Source organism: Pelophylax lessonae (genome assembly GCF_965119305.1).
Source record: "Pelophylax lessonae genome assembly, chromosome: 4".
Lineage (NCBI taxonomy): Eukaryota > Metazoa > Chordata > Amphibia > Anura > Ranidae > Pelophylax > Pelophylax lessonae.
The window spans coordinates 632,425,799-632,444,274 of NC_138771.1; the positions used below are offsets into that span (position 1 = coordinate 632,425,799).

Consider the following 18,476-nt stretch of genomic DNA (forward strand, 5'->3'; position numbering starts at 1 on the left):
CTGATATAGATTTTAGGGGGAACACCATGCCATGCATCTTGTCCCCATGTTGATGAGTACAAGGGCTTCTTTCCCAGATGCCCCCCCAATGTGAATGACTAGGGGTTCATAATACAAAAAGTAAAAAGTAAATATATATACACCTTTTCACATGTTCTTTATTGTAAATAAATAAAAGTTCAGTGCCCCGCGTATACCCATCATCAGTTATGTTGTCCAGCAATGCAGATCCAAGCCAATCATGATAAATGATGCCTGCTGACCCACCGAATGAAAACGTTATCAACACATCCAATCTTGTTGCTTAGTCATCCCAAGTGACAGTTGCTGGTCCTTGCAGGGGAAGGTAAACCCCAGGGGCTGGTCCCTGCAGGGGCGTTATATCCCAGGGGATGTAATTGTTCATTTTTTTTTTAAAAGTGATTGTAAAAGGCTTCCATTTATTTTTCAATATTAAACATGAAATACTTATCTACTCTGTACAATGGTGTTGCACAGGGCACCCCCAATCCTATTCTGTTGTCCTCACTGGTGCTCTCTGCTCCTCCTCTTCTTGGTGCACCCCCATAGATACCCACTTCCTGTGGAGGTGCATTTGCAGGCTCACTCCTGAGCCAGGGTGTGTGCATCTATTGGCAAACACAGTAAGGTTGGACCCTACCCCCCGCTCCCTCCGCACAGGATTTGATTGGCAAAAGCAGGAGCCTATGGTGACGATTTTTAAATGCAAAATTTGGCACGACAAATGCATCAGAATCTCATTTCTGCCCGCGATTCCAAATGGCCCAATGTGAACGAAGCCTTTGTCTTTTATAGCTACTAATAGATATGAAGATGATTGTAACAAAAAAAATTAATAATCTCCACTTTTGATTTCCTCTTAACAACTTATTTAGTATGCTTTAAAGTCCCATGATAAATAAAAGGCCAATTTTAGGAAATAAAAAAACGATTTTCTCGTACAGGTGCTCTACTACATGAAGAATGTTCGATTGAAGCTGAAGAGTGGAAGGGATTTTTTCTTCGATAAACATGGAGATCCTCCTCCTGTCTACGATATTGTAAACTGGCAAAAAGATCCAAATGGTAAAATAAGACAGGTCAAGGTGGGAACATACAATAGTACCACAGCATACTCGAAAGCTCTTAATATTAACATGAGTCTCATACAATGGGCTTCTGATAACCAACAGGTAAGACGCTCTACTGATAGATATTGGGTTTTGGAATCTTAGACATAAGGCTTTAGAATCTTACACATTTTTTGCAGTCTTAAGGGCCTATCGACTTCTTAGCAGGGAGTTAACACATGATGTTACATGTGTTAATGTGTGTTGCATTAAGTTAACCCAATGGGCTGCCAATGCATCCTAACATTCCTAAAATCAAACATGAACCTTTTTTTAAAGTATAGTTATGTTGTGGTATGCTACAATGAAGGCGCATTGGGGTCCTATTCAAAATGACTAGCCCCTCCCCGTATTATAAGTGTATTATTGCACCTTGCGCTACTGTGCGCTGTGGTAATTCACAGTAAAGCAGACTTTACCGCAACATGGAAATGTCGTTGGTGCAGCAAAGTACAACTGTATTACAAAAATGGGCCATGTACGATTTTACAGGCATTTGGGTATTTTGGTAGCCCATTCATTTTGAATAAGCTCCCCTAACACAGTATATGTTAACATTTAACCACTTGCCGACCAGTCACTGTGACTGTTCTGCGGCAAAGTGGCTCGATTCCGTCCAGCGACTTAGACCTACGTCGCTGGACTCCTCCCCTTGTGGGTGGCGCTCGCGCGCCGCCGGAGGCTCGCTCCCGCTGTTTTCAGTTACAGCGGGAGTCGGGCCAGGAGAGGAGCGGCGGCGATCGCCGCTGCTCTTCCCCGATCGTCGGGGAATCGAGTTTGGAGATCTGCCCGCTTGTGTAAACAAAGCGGGCGAATCTCCTAAGTGACAAACAGTGACAGATTGCAGGGTTCAGCATAGCTGAACCTGCGATCTGTCCCTGTGTCACTCAGTCACCTCCCCCCACACATGTTAGTAAGCACCAGGCATACATTAACCCCTCCCTCTCCAATAAAATTAACCCCTTCCCTGCCAGTGTCATTTTTACAGTAACAGTGCATATATATAGCACTGATTACTGTAGAAATGTCACTGGTACCCCCAAAAGTGTCAAAAATGTCAGTCAAGGATCCGATCTGTCCGCCGCAATGTCGCAGTCCCACAAAAAAAAAATCGCAGATCGCCGCCATTACTCGTTAAAAAAAAAAAAACACCAAAAATGACAGAAATCTTTCCCTTAGTTAGTAAACGCAATAACTTTTGCGCAAACCAATCAAAATACGCTTATTGTGATTTTTTTTACCAAACATAGGTAGCAGAAAACAAATTGGCCAAAAATGTAAAAAAAATTAGATTTTTACATTTTTTGGGGGGGAATTTCATATAAAAAATTTGAAAAATATTGTTATTTTTTCAAAATTTACGCTCTTTTTTTGTTTATAGCGCAAAAAGTAAAAATTGCACAGGTGATCAAATACCACCAAAAGAAAGCTCTATTTGTGGGAAAACAAGAACGTAAATTTCGTTTGGGTACGGCATCGCACGGCCGCGCAATTGTCAGTTAAATTCGCACAGTGCCGAATCGCAAAAAGTGGCCTGGACGTAAGACAGCAAAATCCTCCGGTGGAAAAGTGGTTAAAGTGCATTCAAACGGCACAAAGAAGTAAAGGGGCTTCCAGATATTGCACTTAAAAATTAGAGAATGCAAATATCATAAAAATGTGCACAAATAATGCTTTTTTTTTTTTTAACCCCTTCGCGCCTAAGGGTAAAACATAAATAAACGCCTAAGTACAATTTAGCAACTTTGACCTGTGTTAGTAAAACCGTAGACATCATCACAACTACTCTGTGCATGCAGATAGATTATACCTTGTTTTTTTTTTTCAGGAGAAACTGGGCTTTCATTTGGTGGTAAATGGTAGTGGATATCTCTAGATTTTTTTATTTTTTATTTATTATTATCAAAGGAAAACAATAAAAATACCTTTTTTTTTTTTAAATTAAGCTGTATATTTCTTGGTAAAATTATATAACCGCGCTAGTGGCTAGAAACAGCTGCAACTTCAAGTGAGATAACACAAATTATTTATAATTAACAGTAAGAGTTGCGCTAAATAATGATCAATAACTAAATGTGCAAATGAATGGATAAAAGATCAACACAGAATAAAGTGTCAAAAAATATGGTGAATACCAATATACCAATAAACTCAATTAGTAAAAAATAAAAAAATAGTTGAAGTAAAAAAATAATAAAATAAATAGTGCTGCGCAAAAATAAAAATCTCTAATTAATTACTATTTCAACAATAGTTGAAACAGTTGAAATAAAAAATCAAACACCAAATAAAAGTGTCTAAAAATGACCCCAAAAATGTGAATGGTGAATACCAATCTGCTGATGAATTAAATTGGAACAAGACAAACACGCGTGATGTGATGCCCTCCACCCCCTGTGTACCAATCCATCACCGTAAGTAATACTGCTTACCAGATGACAAAGGTAAAGAATCAAATAGTCAGAAGGAGGAGGATAATGCACAGATGATCCTGTGACCCTGTAGAATATCCAAAAATGAATGGAGGAGATATGGGGAGCCTCAAGATGGAACCGCCACAAGGAGGGAGGAAATGTATTCTACTGCAGATACAATACTCGTCCCACACTCAAGATGCCAGTGCTCGCCAAAAGACAGCCATGTAGAAAAATAAAAGCTCCATAGTGTAAAACCGTTAAATAGTTTATTTATTGTATATTTCTTGGTACTACCATAACCTTACACCAAAGAACAGCCCAAATTAAATTATTCTGCTCCTGACGATCACAGCGATACCTCATATGTGTATATTAGATGATTGTACCTGTAGTACAGCCCAAAAACAATAGTGCGCATTTTGCTTTTTTTTTTTAATAATACCTGAAACACACGGACACTAACTGACACTGATACTAATTTAAAAAAAAAATAATAAAAAATTCTGGCCAAAAAAAAAATACTGACCATGACCATTGACCTGACCTTGGCCCAAACACTAACCCTGGCACTGACCTTGATCAAACCTAAAAGGAAAGCAAACTTTACCGCTACATGGAAATGTCCCTTGTACAGCAACATACAATACAACTGTATTACAAAAAATGGGTCATGTGTGATTTTACACACATTTGGGTATATTGGTATATTGGCAGCCCATTCATTTTAAATGGGCTCCCCTAACACAGTACACACATTAACATTTAAAATGCATTACAACAAAGAAAAGGGGATTCTAGATATTTTAATTCTAGTAATATTAAATTGGAGAATGTAAATATCATAAAAATGTGCACAAATAAAGTTTTTTTTCAAACCCCTTCACTCCTAAGGGTAAAACAACTTTAAATGCCCAAGCACAATTTTGAAACTTTGACATCTGTTAGTAAATCCGTACATATCATCATAACTACTTTGTGCATCCAGGTGGATTATACCTTGTTTTTTTTTTTTCAAGAGAATCTGGGCTTTCATTTGGTGGTAAATGGTAATGGATATCTCCTGATCTTTTTTTTTTTTTTAATTATTAAAGGAAACCTGGTCAACAATAAATTTACAAAAGAAGACTCACTGGACATTATATACTCTTTTTATAAAGTTACAAAAGGAGACACTTTGGACATTATGTAATCTTTTTTCCAAAGGGATTACATATTTTTACAATTGCTTTAACTAAGGCTTATTTTGGGGATTAAAGATGTCATAATGATGATAAATCCTGAGCTGACAGGGGGAGAGAAGACAGGGGACATAGATAAGACAAAACCTGAAATTAATCTCTAGTTTGTTTTTTATAGCCAAACCTAATATAAGAACCTGGCTCATTTTGGGGGAAACGCAGTATTTTTTGTAATGTTATTATGTTACAATGTTTATTATTAGCTTATTATAATATATGTTATTTGATTTGCTTGTGCTGCCATAGCTAAGCCATTTGCACGTAATTGAACTGCTTGTTGTTACTGTTAATTGAGTCGCTATTTAATTAAATGACACAGCCTTATCAAGGTAAAAAAATGGAGGAAAGGAGTGGAGGGAAAAGAAGAGGAGAGGAGTGGATTGGAGTAGAATAAAGAAGTGGAGTGGAATAAAGGAGTGGAGTGGAATAGAGTAGAGTAGAGTGGAGTAGACTAGAGTAGACTAGAGTAGAGTAGAGTAGAGTAGAGTAGAGTGGAGTGGAATAGAGTACAGTAGAGTAGAGTGGAGTGGAGTAGAGTAGAGTAGAGTAGAGTAGAGTAGAGTAGAGTAGAGTAGAGTAGAGTAGAGAAGAGTAGAGTAGAGTGGAGTGGAATAAAGGAGTGGAGTGGAATAGAGTTCAGTAGAGTAGAGTAGAGTAGAGTAGAGTAGAGTAGAGTAGAGTAGAGTAGAGTAGAGTAGAGTAGGGTGGAATAGAGTAGAGTAGAGTAGAGTGGAGTGGAATAAAGGAGTGGAGTGGAATAGAGTGGAGTAGAGTAGAGTAGAGTAGAGTAGAGTAGAGTAGAGTAGAGTAGAGTAGAGTAGAGTAGAGTAGAGTAGAGTAGAGTAGAGTAGAGTAGAGTAGAGTTACGTCAGCAATGCAAATATATATTTTTTTAATTCTTTGGCCCAATACTACATACAACCAATTTTCTTTGAACATCCCAAAAGTACAACTTAATAAATTATTAAATGCCCAGATGAAACAGAAATGGAGGAAGGTCATAATAAGCTTCATGCCGTCATTAACAAAAATATCCACTTAATTTAATTTATATAATGACAGCAACTACTATTTTATATGGTCATTTTATTTAAAGATCTTTTATATTATTATTTTTTTTTACAATTAACCTTTCCTCTTTTATTTTGGCCTGCCCTAGGTTCCGATCTCCATCTGCAGTGTAAGTTGCTTACCAGGCCACAGAAAAGCTTCTGTCAGAGGTGAACCAAACTGCTGCAATGAATGTGTACCTTGTTCTCAGGGAGAAATTTCAAATGAAACTGGTAAGTTAACAGCAAATACAATGACATCTTGCATTCCTTAGAGCAGGTTACCGTGTAACAAGCTCCCATCTTGTTTTTTCTTGTTTTGTTTTAGACTCTACAGTTTGCTTTAGCTGCTCCTGGAATAATTGGCCAAGTGAAGAAAAAGACAAGTGTCTACCAAAACCTGTTGAATATCTTGCGTATGATGAGACTTTAGGTGTCACCTTGGCATCGACAAGCATTTCTTCTTCCTTAGTTCCAATCGCCATTTTAGGTCTTCTGATTCATTATAAAGCTACTCCAATTGTCCGTGCCAACAATTACCCCATAAGCTGCCTTCTTCTGGTCTGCCTTTCCCTTTGCTTTTTGTGCTCTTTGTTGTTTATCGGTTATCCTCAATGTCAAAAGTGCCTTTTACGTCAGGTTATTTTCGGGATAGTGTTTGCCTTATGTGTCTCGTGCATATTAGCTAAAACGATCATGGTAATGATTGCTTTTAAAGCTACTAAGCCAAACAGTGATCTGAAAAGATGGGCTAATCCCCATGTATCCTACCTACTCATCGGTCTAAGCACATGCGTTCAATGTATGATCTGTTTTTTTTGGTTATATAGCTCTCCTCCTTTTCCTGAATACAACCCTAAGGTCAAAACTGGGGTTCTAGTTTTTCAATGCAATGAGGGTTCAACAACAGCCTTTTGGCTTACTTTGGGCTATCTAACTCTCTTGGCTCTGATCAGTTGTTTTGTTGCGTTCATGGCTAGACAACTTCCCAACACATTCAACGAAGCTAAATTCATCAACTTCAGCATGATGGCTTTCCTCAGTGTTTGGTTTTCCTTTATCCCAGCTCATCTCTCCACCAGCGGAAAGTACACAGTGGCTATGGAGATCTTTGCCATCCTGTCCTCTGCATGGGCCATGCTTGGCTGTATGTTTGTTCCTAAATGTTACATCATTTTATTCCGTCCTAGTGCCAACTCAAAAAAGCATCTCCTTGGAAAGAAATAGATACTAACAGACGTGAATAAAAAAATAAATAAAAAATAGTATTAACGGTTTATTTAAAATAAAAAAAAACGATTTGAAACAAAAAGTTGCTGGATTATCATTAAGTTCATTTACATATGCAGTAATGTTATCATCCAAGCCTTTATTTCATTCTGTCTCATAGTGTATTATTTTTAAAGTTGTTTAAATATATTTACATAGTGCCAACAGTTTGCACAGCACTTTACAACATAAGGGCAGACAACTCAATACCGGAGGAATAAGAGGGCCTTGTTCATTAGAGCTTACAATCTAAGAGGGAGGGTCAAGTGACACAACAGGTAAAAACTGTGGGGGATGAACTTATGGAAAAAATAAAAGTACAGTTATTAGGTAGAGGCAAGACAGGCTGCTCTAAAGAACAGGGTTTTCAGTAAGCACTTAAAAGTGGACAGAATAGGAGATAGTCGAACAGATTGAGGTAGGGAGTTCCAGACGATAGGAGAGGCTCTGGAGAAGTCGTCAAAGTGGGCATGGGAGATGGTGATGAGGGATTAATATTAGTGGACCTTTGCTCCCTTTCATTTAAAAAAAATATATATATGTATCTGCATTAAAGTTGTGCAGAAAACACACAGAAAGTATACAGAAAACATTAAACAATTGTATGTGGTAAAGCAAAAAACGTTATTAAACTTTTGATTGTTTCTGAGGCTGATGAGAAGACTGACTCATTTGGTACTACAGTGGTGTCACCAATTTTGTATGAGGGGTTCAAGATGATGAGGGATAAGACCTCTCTTGCAACCCAAGTCCAAGCATCCCAGTAGGGTGAGACAGGAAGTGCTAGGATAATAGAAGGTCCTGAGTGCATAGGTATGTATTTTGGCAGCTGGAGCAGAGGTCACCCAGAGAATGTTACTTTGGGTGCTTCAGTATGAGTCTATATGTTTGCCTATACTAGCTCTAGCACATGGACCAGTTCATTCTTTAGTCAATATGGCAATAAGATAGTTTGAAGCAGAGGCGTAACTAGAACTTTCAGGGACCTGGTGCAAGAAACCATGAAGAGCCCTCTACCATGGCAGGGGCCCTTTCCTCCAAGTCCGGGCCGTTAATCTCCAACCTCGGCAGCCTCAGCTGCACAGAATAAATGGACAGGAATAGATCTGTACAGAGCTGTGAATGGACACAGTGAGTGCGGTACCGACCACTCACTGTGTCCATTCAGGAAAAAAAGGGGTCGGTGGGGGGGGGGCACTGTGAAAGGAGGGGGTTAGTGTAACAAGAAGAAGATAGTATGATGGGGGGGGCAGTATGACAGGGTAGTAGTGTGACGGATAAGTAGTATGATGGGAGTATTGTGACAGTAGGGGGGCAGTGAGACAGAGGCAGTATGATGGGGGAAGTGTGATAGGAGGGGGCAGTATGATGGGATGTTGTGACAGGAGAGAGGCATAGAAAAATAGAAACATAGAATGTGTCGGCAGATAAGAACCATTTGGCCCATCTAGTCTGCCCAATATATCTGAATCCTATGAACAGTCCCTGGCCCTATCTTATATGAAGGATAGCCTTATGCCTATCCCATGCATGCTTAAACTCCTTCACTGTATTTGCAGCTACCACTTCTGCAGGAAGGTTATTCCATGCATCCACTACTCTCTCAGTAAAGTAATACTTCCTCATATTACTTTTAAACCTTTGCCCCTCTAGTTTAAAACTGTGTCCTCTTGTGGTAGTTTTTCTTCTTTTAAATATGCTCTCCTCCTTTACCGAGTTGATTCCCTTTATGTATTTAAAAGTTTCTATCATATCCCCTCTGTTTCTTCTTTCTTCCAAGCTATACATGTTAAGGTCCTTTAACCTTTCCTGGTAAGTTTTTTCCTGCAATCCATGTACTAGTTTAGTAGCTCTTCTCTGAACTCTCTCTAGAGTATCTATATCCTTCTGGAGATATGGCCTCCAGTACTGCGCACAATACTCAAGGTGAGGTCTCACCAGTGTTCTGTACAGCGGCATAAGCACTTCTCTCTTTCTACTGCTTATACCTCTCCCTATACATCCAAGCATTCTGCTGGCATTTCGTGCTGCTCTGTTACATTGTCCTCCCACCTTTAAGTCTTCTGAAATAATTACTCCTAAATCCCTTTCCTCAGATACTGAGGTCAGGACTGTGTCAAATATTCTATAATCTGCCCTTGGGTTTTTACGCCCCAGGTGCATTATCTTGCACTTATCCACATTAAATTTCAGTTGCCAGAGTTCTGACCATTCTTCTAGTTTTCCTAAATCCTTTACCATTTGGCGTTTCCCTCCAGGAACATCAACCCTGTTACATATCTTTGTGTCATCAGCAAAAAGACAAACCTTACCATCGAGGCATTTTGCAATATCACTTATGAAGATATTAAACAAAATTGGTCCCAGTACAGATCCCTGAGGTACCCCACTGGTAACATGACCTTGTTCTGAATGTTCTCCATTGACCACAACCCTCTGTTGTCTGCCACTCAGCCTCTGCCTAATCCACTCAACAATATGGGAGTCCATGCTCAATCACTGTAGTTTATTGATAAGTCTTCTATGTGGGACAGTGTCAAAAGCCTTACTAAAATCTAGATATGCAATGTCTACTGCACCTCCACCGTCTATTATTTTAGTCACCCAGTCAAAAAAATCTATAAGATTTGTTTGACATGATCTCCCTGAAGTAAACCCATGTTGTTTTTCATCTTGCAATCCATGAGATTTAAGATGTTCCACAATTCTATCCTTTAATAGGGTTTCCATTAATTTGCCTACTATTGATGTCAGACTCACTGGTCTATAGTTGCTCGATTCCTCCCTACTACCTTTCTTGTGAATGGGCACGACATTTGCCAATTTCCAATCTTCCGGGACGACTCCTGTTATTAATGATTGGTTAAATAAATCTGTTAATGGTTTTGCCAGCTCACCACTAAGCTCTTTTAATAATTTTGGGTGTATATCATCAGGACCCTGTGACTTATTTGTCTTCACTTTAGACAGCAATCTTAGAACGTCTTCCTCTGTAAAGACACATGCATCAAACGATTCATTAGTCATCCTTTCAAGTGGAGGTCCTTTTCCTTCTTTTTCTTCTGTAAAAACTGAACAGAAGTATTCATTAAGGCAGTCGGCTAGCCCTTTATTCTCTTATACATACCTTCCGTCCTTTGTTTTTAATTTAGTTATTCCTTGTTTTAATTTCCTTTTTTCATTTATATATCTGAAGAATGTCTTATCCCCCTTTTTCATAGACTGAGCTAGTTTTTCTTCTGCTTGCGCTTTAGAAGTTCTTATAACTTGCTTGGCCTCTTTCTGCCTAATCTTGTAGATTTCCTTGTCTTCATTGCTCTGGGTTTTTTTATAATTACAAAATGCTAGCTTTTTATTTTTAATGATTTGAGCCACTTCTGCTGAGTACCACAGTGGTCTCTTCCTTTTTTTGCTTTTACTGACAAGTCTAATGCAATTTTCTGTTGTCTTCAATAATGCACCTTTTAAGTAGTCCCATTTCTCCTGGACTCCATGTAATCCGTTCCAGTCTGATAAGGACTCATTTATGACTAATTTCATTTTTGAAAAGTCTGTTTTTATAAAATCTAAAACTTTTGTTTTTGTGTGGTGTGACTCTTTCACAGTTCTTAGATTAAACCACACTGACTGGTGATCACTAGATCCCAAGGTTTTGCCTACAATGACATCATATACCGAATCCCCATTTATGAATACCAAATCCAAAATGGCCTCCCTCCGGGTTGGCTCCTCAACCACTTGTTGCAGAGACAACCCCAGTAGGGAATTTAGAATATCTGTACTTCTGGTAGAACTTGCTATTTTGGTTTTCCAGTTTATATCTGGAAGATTGAAATCTCCCATAATGATAACTTCTCCTTTCATTGTCATTTTAGCTATTTCTTCAACTAGTAGATCATCTAGTTCTTTAACTTGACCAGGTGGTCTATATATCACACCTATACGAGTTACTGCATGATTAGCAAACTGCAACGTAACCCAAACTGACTCTATGTTGGCCTCACCAACTTGTATTAGGTTAGATTTAATGCTATCTTTCACATACAGGGCCACTGCTCCTCCTTTCTTGCCTTCTCTGTCTCTTCTGTATAAAGAGTATTCTGGTATGGTTATGTCCCAGTCATTTCTTTCATTAAACCATGTCTCCGTAACAGCCACTAAATCTACATTCTCAGATGCCATTATTGACCCAAGTTCATTGATTTTTTTACCTAAACTGCGAGCATTTGTAGACAGGACTCTGAGCTTATCATTTCTTAACCTCTGTGCTTCTGACCTGTTCTGGCATTGTTTCGGGGGGCAATTGGACTCTCTTAAAATACTCTTGTATTTTCACTCTTTTGCCCCCCCCCCCCTTCCTAGTTTAAATACTCTTTCGCAAATTCTTGGAGTTGTTCACTAAGTACATTTGTTCCTTTGAGAGAAAGATGCAAACCATCTTTTTTGTACAGTTCCTTTCTATTCCAAGTAGAGCTATCATGAGAAACAAAGCCAAATCCTTGCTCTTGACACCATTTACTAAGCCATATGTTGAACTCCTTCATGCGCCTCTGCCTATCATTCTGAACATTATGCACAGGCAGAACTTCAGAAAATGAAATGGTGGATGCAAAATCCTGTATGTCATTTCCAAGTGTGATAAAAGATTTTTTCACCTCTGACACTTCATTGCAAGCCAGGTCATTTGTCCCTAGATGGACAAGAACATCCACGTCCCCTTCCTGCTTTGCTTGCTTAACAATATTAATAATACGTCTTCTATCTCGCCTAGCAGTAGCACCAGGGAGACATCTCACAAAACCATTTTCTTTACGCTCCACACTTCTTATGATTGAATCCTATGATTGAATCATTGAGTCCTTGGCTGCAGTCTTGCATACATTAGACATATGAGTCGATGGTTTCTCAACCTCTGTGCTTGAGTCCATATCCATGTTGTCCTTACATTCTGAGAGTGCTGCAAATGAATTTTGGAGAACCACTGACTGTGGGACTTGTCTTCTATCCACCACTCTAAGTCTTCCAGAACCTACAGTAACCCATCTGCCATTTCTGGGGGTCCTCTGTGGCAGTGGCATTGCAGCAGTCCCAGCTGGAATTTGTTTAACAGATAATTTAAATATCTCTGATTTCAAAAATGCAATTTCCTGCTGCAGTAAGGAGAATTGCCTACAGATCTGACAGCATCCGAATCTCCAAATAGTGGAACATGAAATAAATGCACAACAATTCCTGCACTGAATCAAGTCTGCCATTTTAAAGAGGAGAAAAAAAAATTGTAAATTTAAGTCAAACAAATCTTACCTTTTTTTTTCTTTGTCCACCTTCCAGCCTACCTCCTGACTATCTCCTGCAATATCTCTTCACTGTACTTAAAATGTTGTACTTGAATGGTGTACTTGCAGCTAATGAATTAGGCCAGCTAATTAGTATTTCTCTATATATACACACTTCTTCACAGCTCCTCCCCCAGCAACAATTGTAACACCTTAATGGGCTAGTCTCATTAGCAAATGCAAATAGCAAACACCTGACCAAATTCCTTTCCCCTTCTCAAACAATAGCCTGCAAAAAACACAGATGAGTCAGTTGCAAACTCCAAGCCAATCTCTTCAGTTTCCTGCAATATCTCTTCACTGTACTTAAAATTTTGTACTTGAATGGTGTACTTGCAGCTAATGACAGGTGGGGGGGCAGTGTGACAGGAGAATGGTATCTGAGAAGTATGACATTAGGACATTAGGGCGGAGTGTGATAGAAGGGGTCACTGTGAAATAAGGGGGGGCAGTGTGACAAGAAAGGGCAGTATGATGGGGGAGTGTTTTGGGGGGCAGTATGAAAGGGGGTCAGTGTGATAAGAGGGAGCGGTAGGACAGGGAAATTTTGTGACAAAAAAAGGGTACCTGGGAAGTATGACAGGAGGGGGGGCAGTGTGATAAGAGGGAAGCAATGTGATAAGAGGGGGCAGTGTAATGAGGGAGAACTGTGAAAGGAGGGGGGCTGTTTAACAAGAGGGGGCAGTATGACGGGGGTAGTGTGACAGGAGCGGGGTAAATATGACAGAAGAGGGAAGTGTGACGAGGGGGCAGAATGATGGAGGGGCAATGTTACAGAAGGGAGGCAGTATGACAGGGGGGGTATTGTGACAAAGGGGCAGGGTGATGGGAACAGTGTGACAGAAGGGGGCAGTGTGATGGGGGGACAGTATGACATGGGCAGTGTAAACAAAAGGGGGGCTGTGTGACAGGTGGGGGGGCAGTATGATAAGAATAGAGGCACTGTGACAGGTGGGGGGAAAGTGTGATAAGAAGGGGCTGACTGACAGGTGGAAATGGAAGTCTGATAGGTGGAGGGCAGTGTGATAAGAACTGCAATTACTCCCCTGTGCTATTGTGTTCTGAAAGGGGAACTCACCTGGGCTTGAACCTGGGACCTCCACTGTGTCTGGCAATGACTGCTTGCTGAGCCACTTGGAGTGCTGGACAGCTCCCTGGACAAATCCTTGAATGATTCTGCCGTGAATCCTAATTGCCTTGAACCTTGAACCCTTTGCTCCTCCAATGAACTTCTTGATTTAAGCCATATGTCTTTGCACTTTCTGGTTACCAGAATATTGTGCCTTCTCCAGCCAATATCTCGCTTGTCTCTCCTGCTGCCGTCTGTATCTCCGCTACCATTTGTTATCGACATTTGGCTTGTTCCTCGACTTTGCTTCTGTTTATCCCAACCTGCAACTACTCGTAACCGACCTTGGCTATTCCTTGACTATGCTTCTGCTTGACCCCTACCTGCTATATTTGATATTGGACCCTGGTTTGCTCACCTCCTGGAGGACCACGGCCTGGTGCTAACATGCAGCAAAATGCATCTCCACCATCAGGAGCTCTGGTGAACACCGGTTAGTACTTAGATTCCGCACCTCAGGTGAGCCTGCATCATCTGCCTGGGTGACCTGACTGCGTTCCTATCCTGTGGGTTCCTGTGTGAGCTTCCACTGCTATAGCTACTGGTCTTTGAGCCTGACCTCTGATCATGACACTAGAGGAAGATAACTGAAAACAATAGGACCCAGAACCATGAAAGAGCTCAGCTTGAAATAGCCAAACATTTGCCAACGACACTCTGTGGAGTGTTCACTCAAGCACACAAAGTCCTGCAAAAAAGCAGATGGCCATCTATCATTATCAGGTATGGCCTTCTAACAATTAGGTTTGGAAAGTGGGGGATAATATGGAGTAGGCTTGGGTTGGATAATTTACTAGTTGGGATATAGGTTTGGTTAGATTCTAGGACAATATCTCCCCGGACAATATCCCCCCGGACAATATCCCCCGGACAATATCCCCCCGGACAATATCCCCCCTGGACAACATGCCCCCAGACAATATTCCCCCTGGACAACATCCCCCCCGGACAATATCCTCCCTGGACAATATCCCCCTAGACAATATCCCCTCTCTAACCCTAACCCTATGTCCAGGATGTTTTCCGGGGGGATATTGTCCCGGGGGATAATGTCCTGGGGATATTGTCCGGGGGGATATTGTCCTCACACCCTTTGGTTAACAGTCCTGCTAGGGACATTATGAGTTCTAGATACTGGCTTGGTTTCTACAGTATGTACTGAATATGTAAAGTGAGAGGGGAAGTTTGCATTGAACTCATGTTAAGCAAGTTTTACCACAGAACTGATTAGCCTGTGAAAAAAATAAAAAATAAAATCACCACTCTTCTGCAAATAAACAATTATTTTTTTTTTTTTTGCAACTTGCTAGCAATCACTGGCAATATTATGCAACTTGGTGACAGTCTTTTACAGTGTCTAGTAACAGCAGTCCTTCACATGAAAGTTTTTTCTAACAATGTAGTCCCCTATTTGCAGTATGGCAACCTTTTTTGTCACATCAATAAATCTATGTGGAAAATTGAATGCTGGACTAAGAAAAAAATAGCCAGCTGCATCTGCGTGAGCAATCAAGCCTATACAGATGGTGTTGGCTAGTAAATCCCCTAGTCCAGCAATTAACTTCCCACATAGATTCACACATGAAAGTCCTATTTTGAGTCAACTGAATTCTCTTTTAACTGAAGCCCCGATGAAGGGGGATTGTTTCCTGGCCCCTAAAGTGCATTGGCCATTTTTTTGTGCAAACCAAAACATTTATTTGGGCAATTTAATCATAGCCCGGTGCTCCTTCCGTTGGTGCATGTTTTTTCTTTTGTCACATAGCTGGCTCATGTCATTTGACAAATATCTAACTACAGACAGGTGCAAACTCAAGCTCAAATTTTTGCTGCCTTCCAGTTGTGGGTCCAGACTATAGGTGCTGTATGTGTGTACATAGATCAAAATTCAGTCAAAGGTGAAGATGAAAATGTTGAGCTTCTAAAATGAGCAGAGCTCTCTTCTTGGAGAGCATGCAGAATCTGATATATGGTTGTATTTTATTAGAACTGATGGTGGAGGTTAAAAAAAAAAAAAAATTCTCCAGTGATTATATAGTACTAAACAGTTTATTAGCATACTTGTTCATCAACAAGTTAAATAGAGCTTCAGCTTTGCTCTAAGCCTTTAAAGTGTATCTATAGACAAGTGGTAGAAACCGAAAAGTATCTTTTTTATGTGTCCTTTTGGGGAGATTTCCCTTCCTTCTTGTCTTGGAAACAGGAACAGGAAGACTGTCTTTCAATTCCAGTTTCAGTATGTTGAAGGCAAATCCTTGCTTGCACTACTGGATGGCTTCTTCAGGCAATGGCAGAGCTCATTAGAACAGTGCTCTGCTTGTGGAGGAGAACTGGCACTGAAAGGACTGTCCGATGCCAATTGCTGGCTCTGTGTAGCACATTTTTGACAAAGCAAGAAAGCTCAAGCGGCTGAATCATAGAATGGTATGTATGCAAGGAACTCCAAAAATGCCAAGCATCCAAAGGTCACATGCAAAGGCCTCTCTTTTGGAGGCCCAGTATATATGTAGCGTACCCCTTAAAGTGCCACTGGATAAATGCACCCCCCTGAGTATGAGCTACTGAGTAATTCTGCTACAACCACTCACACCCTCCCAACCAGAGGACAACAATATCAATGTAAGTGAGTCTGTAATTTTATTTGTTAAAAATGCTAACACAAAATTTACAGCACCACATATGGGAAGAAACAATACCCCTAATGCTAGACATAGACCTACTAGGCTAATAATAACCCTTCCCCCTCCCAGGGAACAGCCATGATGATTTTATATATTAACCGCTTGCCGGCCGCCGCAAGTACATATACTGCGGTGGTCAGCCCCGGCCAGGCAAAGTGACGTACCGGTACGTCACTAGCCTGTGAGCCAATAGGGGGCGAGCGCGCGCCGCCGGAGGCGCACTCCCGCCGCCGCTCATTCCCTAACAACTAACAAGTCCGCGCGTGTGACCGTCGGACCCGATGTCCGCCGGTCACTCGAGATCGTCCGCTGTGAAGGGAGAAAGGCAGGCGGCTAATGTAAACAAAGCCGCCTGTCATTCTTCCCTGTGTAATAGCAGAGATCTAACGGTCCTGCTATGTAGGACCGTAGATCTCTGCTGTTACATGTAAAGCCACATCCCTGCACAGTTAGAAACACGCCCCTAGGGACACACTTAACCCCTCCTTCTCCAATAAAGTTTACCCCTTCCCTGCCATTGTCATTTTTACAGTAACAGTGCATATGTATAACACTGATTACTGTAGTAATGTCACTGGTACCCCCAAAAGTGTCAAAAATGTCAGTCAAGGGTCCGATCTGTCCGCCGCAATGTCGCAGTCCCGCAAAAAAAATCGCAGATTACTCGTTAAAAAAAAAATGACAAAAATCTTTCCCTTAGTTAGTAAATGCAATAACTTTTGCGCAAACCAATCAAAATACGCTTATTGTGATTTATTTTACCAAACATATGTAGCAGAAAATAAATTGGCCAAAAGTGTTAAAAAATTTAGATTTTTACATTTTTTGGGGGAATTTCAAATAAATAAATTTGAAAAATATTGTTATTTTTGCAAAATTGTCGCAATTTTTTTGTTTATAGCGCATGATCAAAAAATCGCAGAGGTGATCAAACACCACCAAATGAAAGCTCTATTTGTAGGAAAAAAAGGACGTCAAATTAGTTTAGGTACAGCGTCGCACGACCGCGCAATTGTCCGTTAAAGTCACGCAGTGCCGAATCGCAAAATAGGGCTTGATCAGGAAGGGGGTAAAATCTTCTGGGGCTTAAGTGGTTAATGTCAGAGAAAGTCAGCTTAAACTGTAGCGAGGATACTCTGACCCAGTAGCGACAGCCATGTAATGTACATATCAGCATCAAGCACTTTCTAACTATTCTGTTACTAGGCCTCATTGTGTGACCTCAGTAAGCTCAAATTTGCCTGCAGGACTTTAGGAAAGATTCCCAACCACAACATTCTATTAAACAGAATTTTGCAACTTCACAAAGTAAGTAAGCAATCAAGATGTGGGTATGCTCAGAGACTATTCAGGGCTGGCAGTCTCTGTAGTCTGCCGGCTTCATTGGGGCCCTTTATATTGCTGTACTTAAGGGTATCCCTCTGGGTGTCTCTCTCCTATGTTACAGCAGAAGGCTGAATGAACTAGTAAATGTCTCCCCATCTGCTGAGGACAATTTTGGTGGGGGGGGGGGGGGGGAAGGAGGGAGTATTTTAGAAAATAAAACTGATAACTGTATAATTGGCAAATAATATACAGAAGGGAGTCTATGCTCTAGTGAAGTAAGTCAAGGTTCGAGATGATGTTGTATAATAGTCAATGACAGCAAGGAGCAGGTTGATAGCACACCCCTCACTAATTTGGTGAAAGGGAATGTGGTGAAGTATCACAGCAGCATAAAATGTATAAAGCAAAAAGGTAGGTATCCAACCCTTTCACTTTCTGACTCCGGCACTTCCTTTGCTTGGTCTTGCTGGATGAGGGACCCCTCAGGAGTTTTACAATTCTCCGGCATTAGTGTTGCAGATCTTTCTACCCTAAAGTCCCTGGAGAGCAGGAGCAATTTTTGGTGATGGCGCTGAGTTTCCTGGCCAACACGTCTGGACCGATGAGGCCATTGTGATGCAAAAAAGCTACAGACAGGATGAAGATCTGGCACAAGAACCCGACCCGATAAGTGTTGATAAAGCAAACATGTATTGAGCTATCAGGTGGGTGATGGTAGGCCATGTGAGCACTCAGACTCCGCAAGCTCCATACTTCTCTCCTCCTTGTCTGGCATCAAGTGCCCCAGTTTTTCCAAGCATCTGTGCTAAATAATATTATTATTTTTCCTTCCTGTTAGTGGGACTTCTGGGAACAGCAGTTTCCTACCGAAATAATACAGTTCTAAATAGCAGCACCGGAA

General features: G+C 40.7%; 1 protein-coding gene across 1 annotated transcript; it reads left to right on the forward strand.

Annotated features, from left to right (window-relative positions):
* Positions 1–977: 977 nt before the first annotated feature.
* Positions 978–7,061, forward strand: LOC309552868 (vomeronasal type-2 receptor 26-like; the record flags this gene model as incomplete). Its single annotated transcript, XM_082253779.1, has 3 exons — positions 978–1,193; positions 5,945–6,068; positions 6,163–7,061. The coding sequence occupies 3 exons, from the start codon at positions 978–980 to the stop codon at positions 7,059–7,061; spliced, it is 1,239 nt and encodes a 412-aa protein (XP_082109905.1).
* Positions 7,062–18,476: the final 11,415 nt, after the last annotated feature.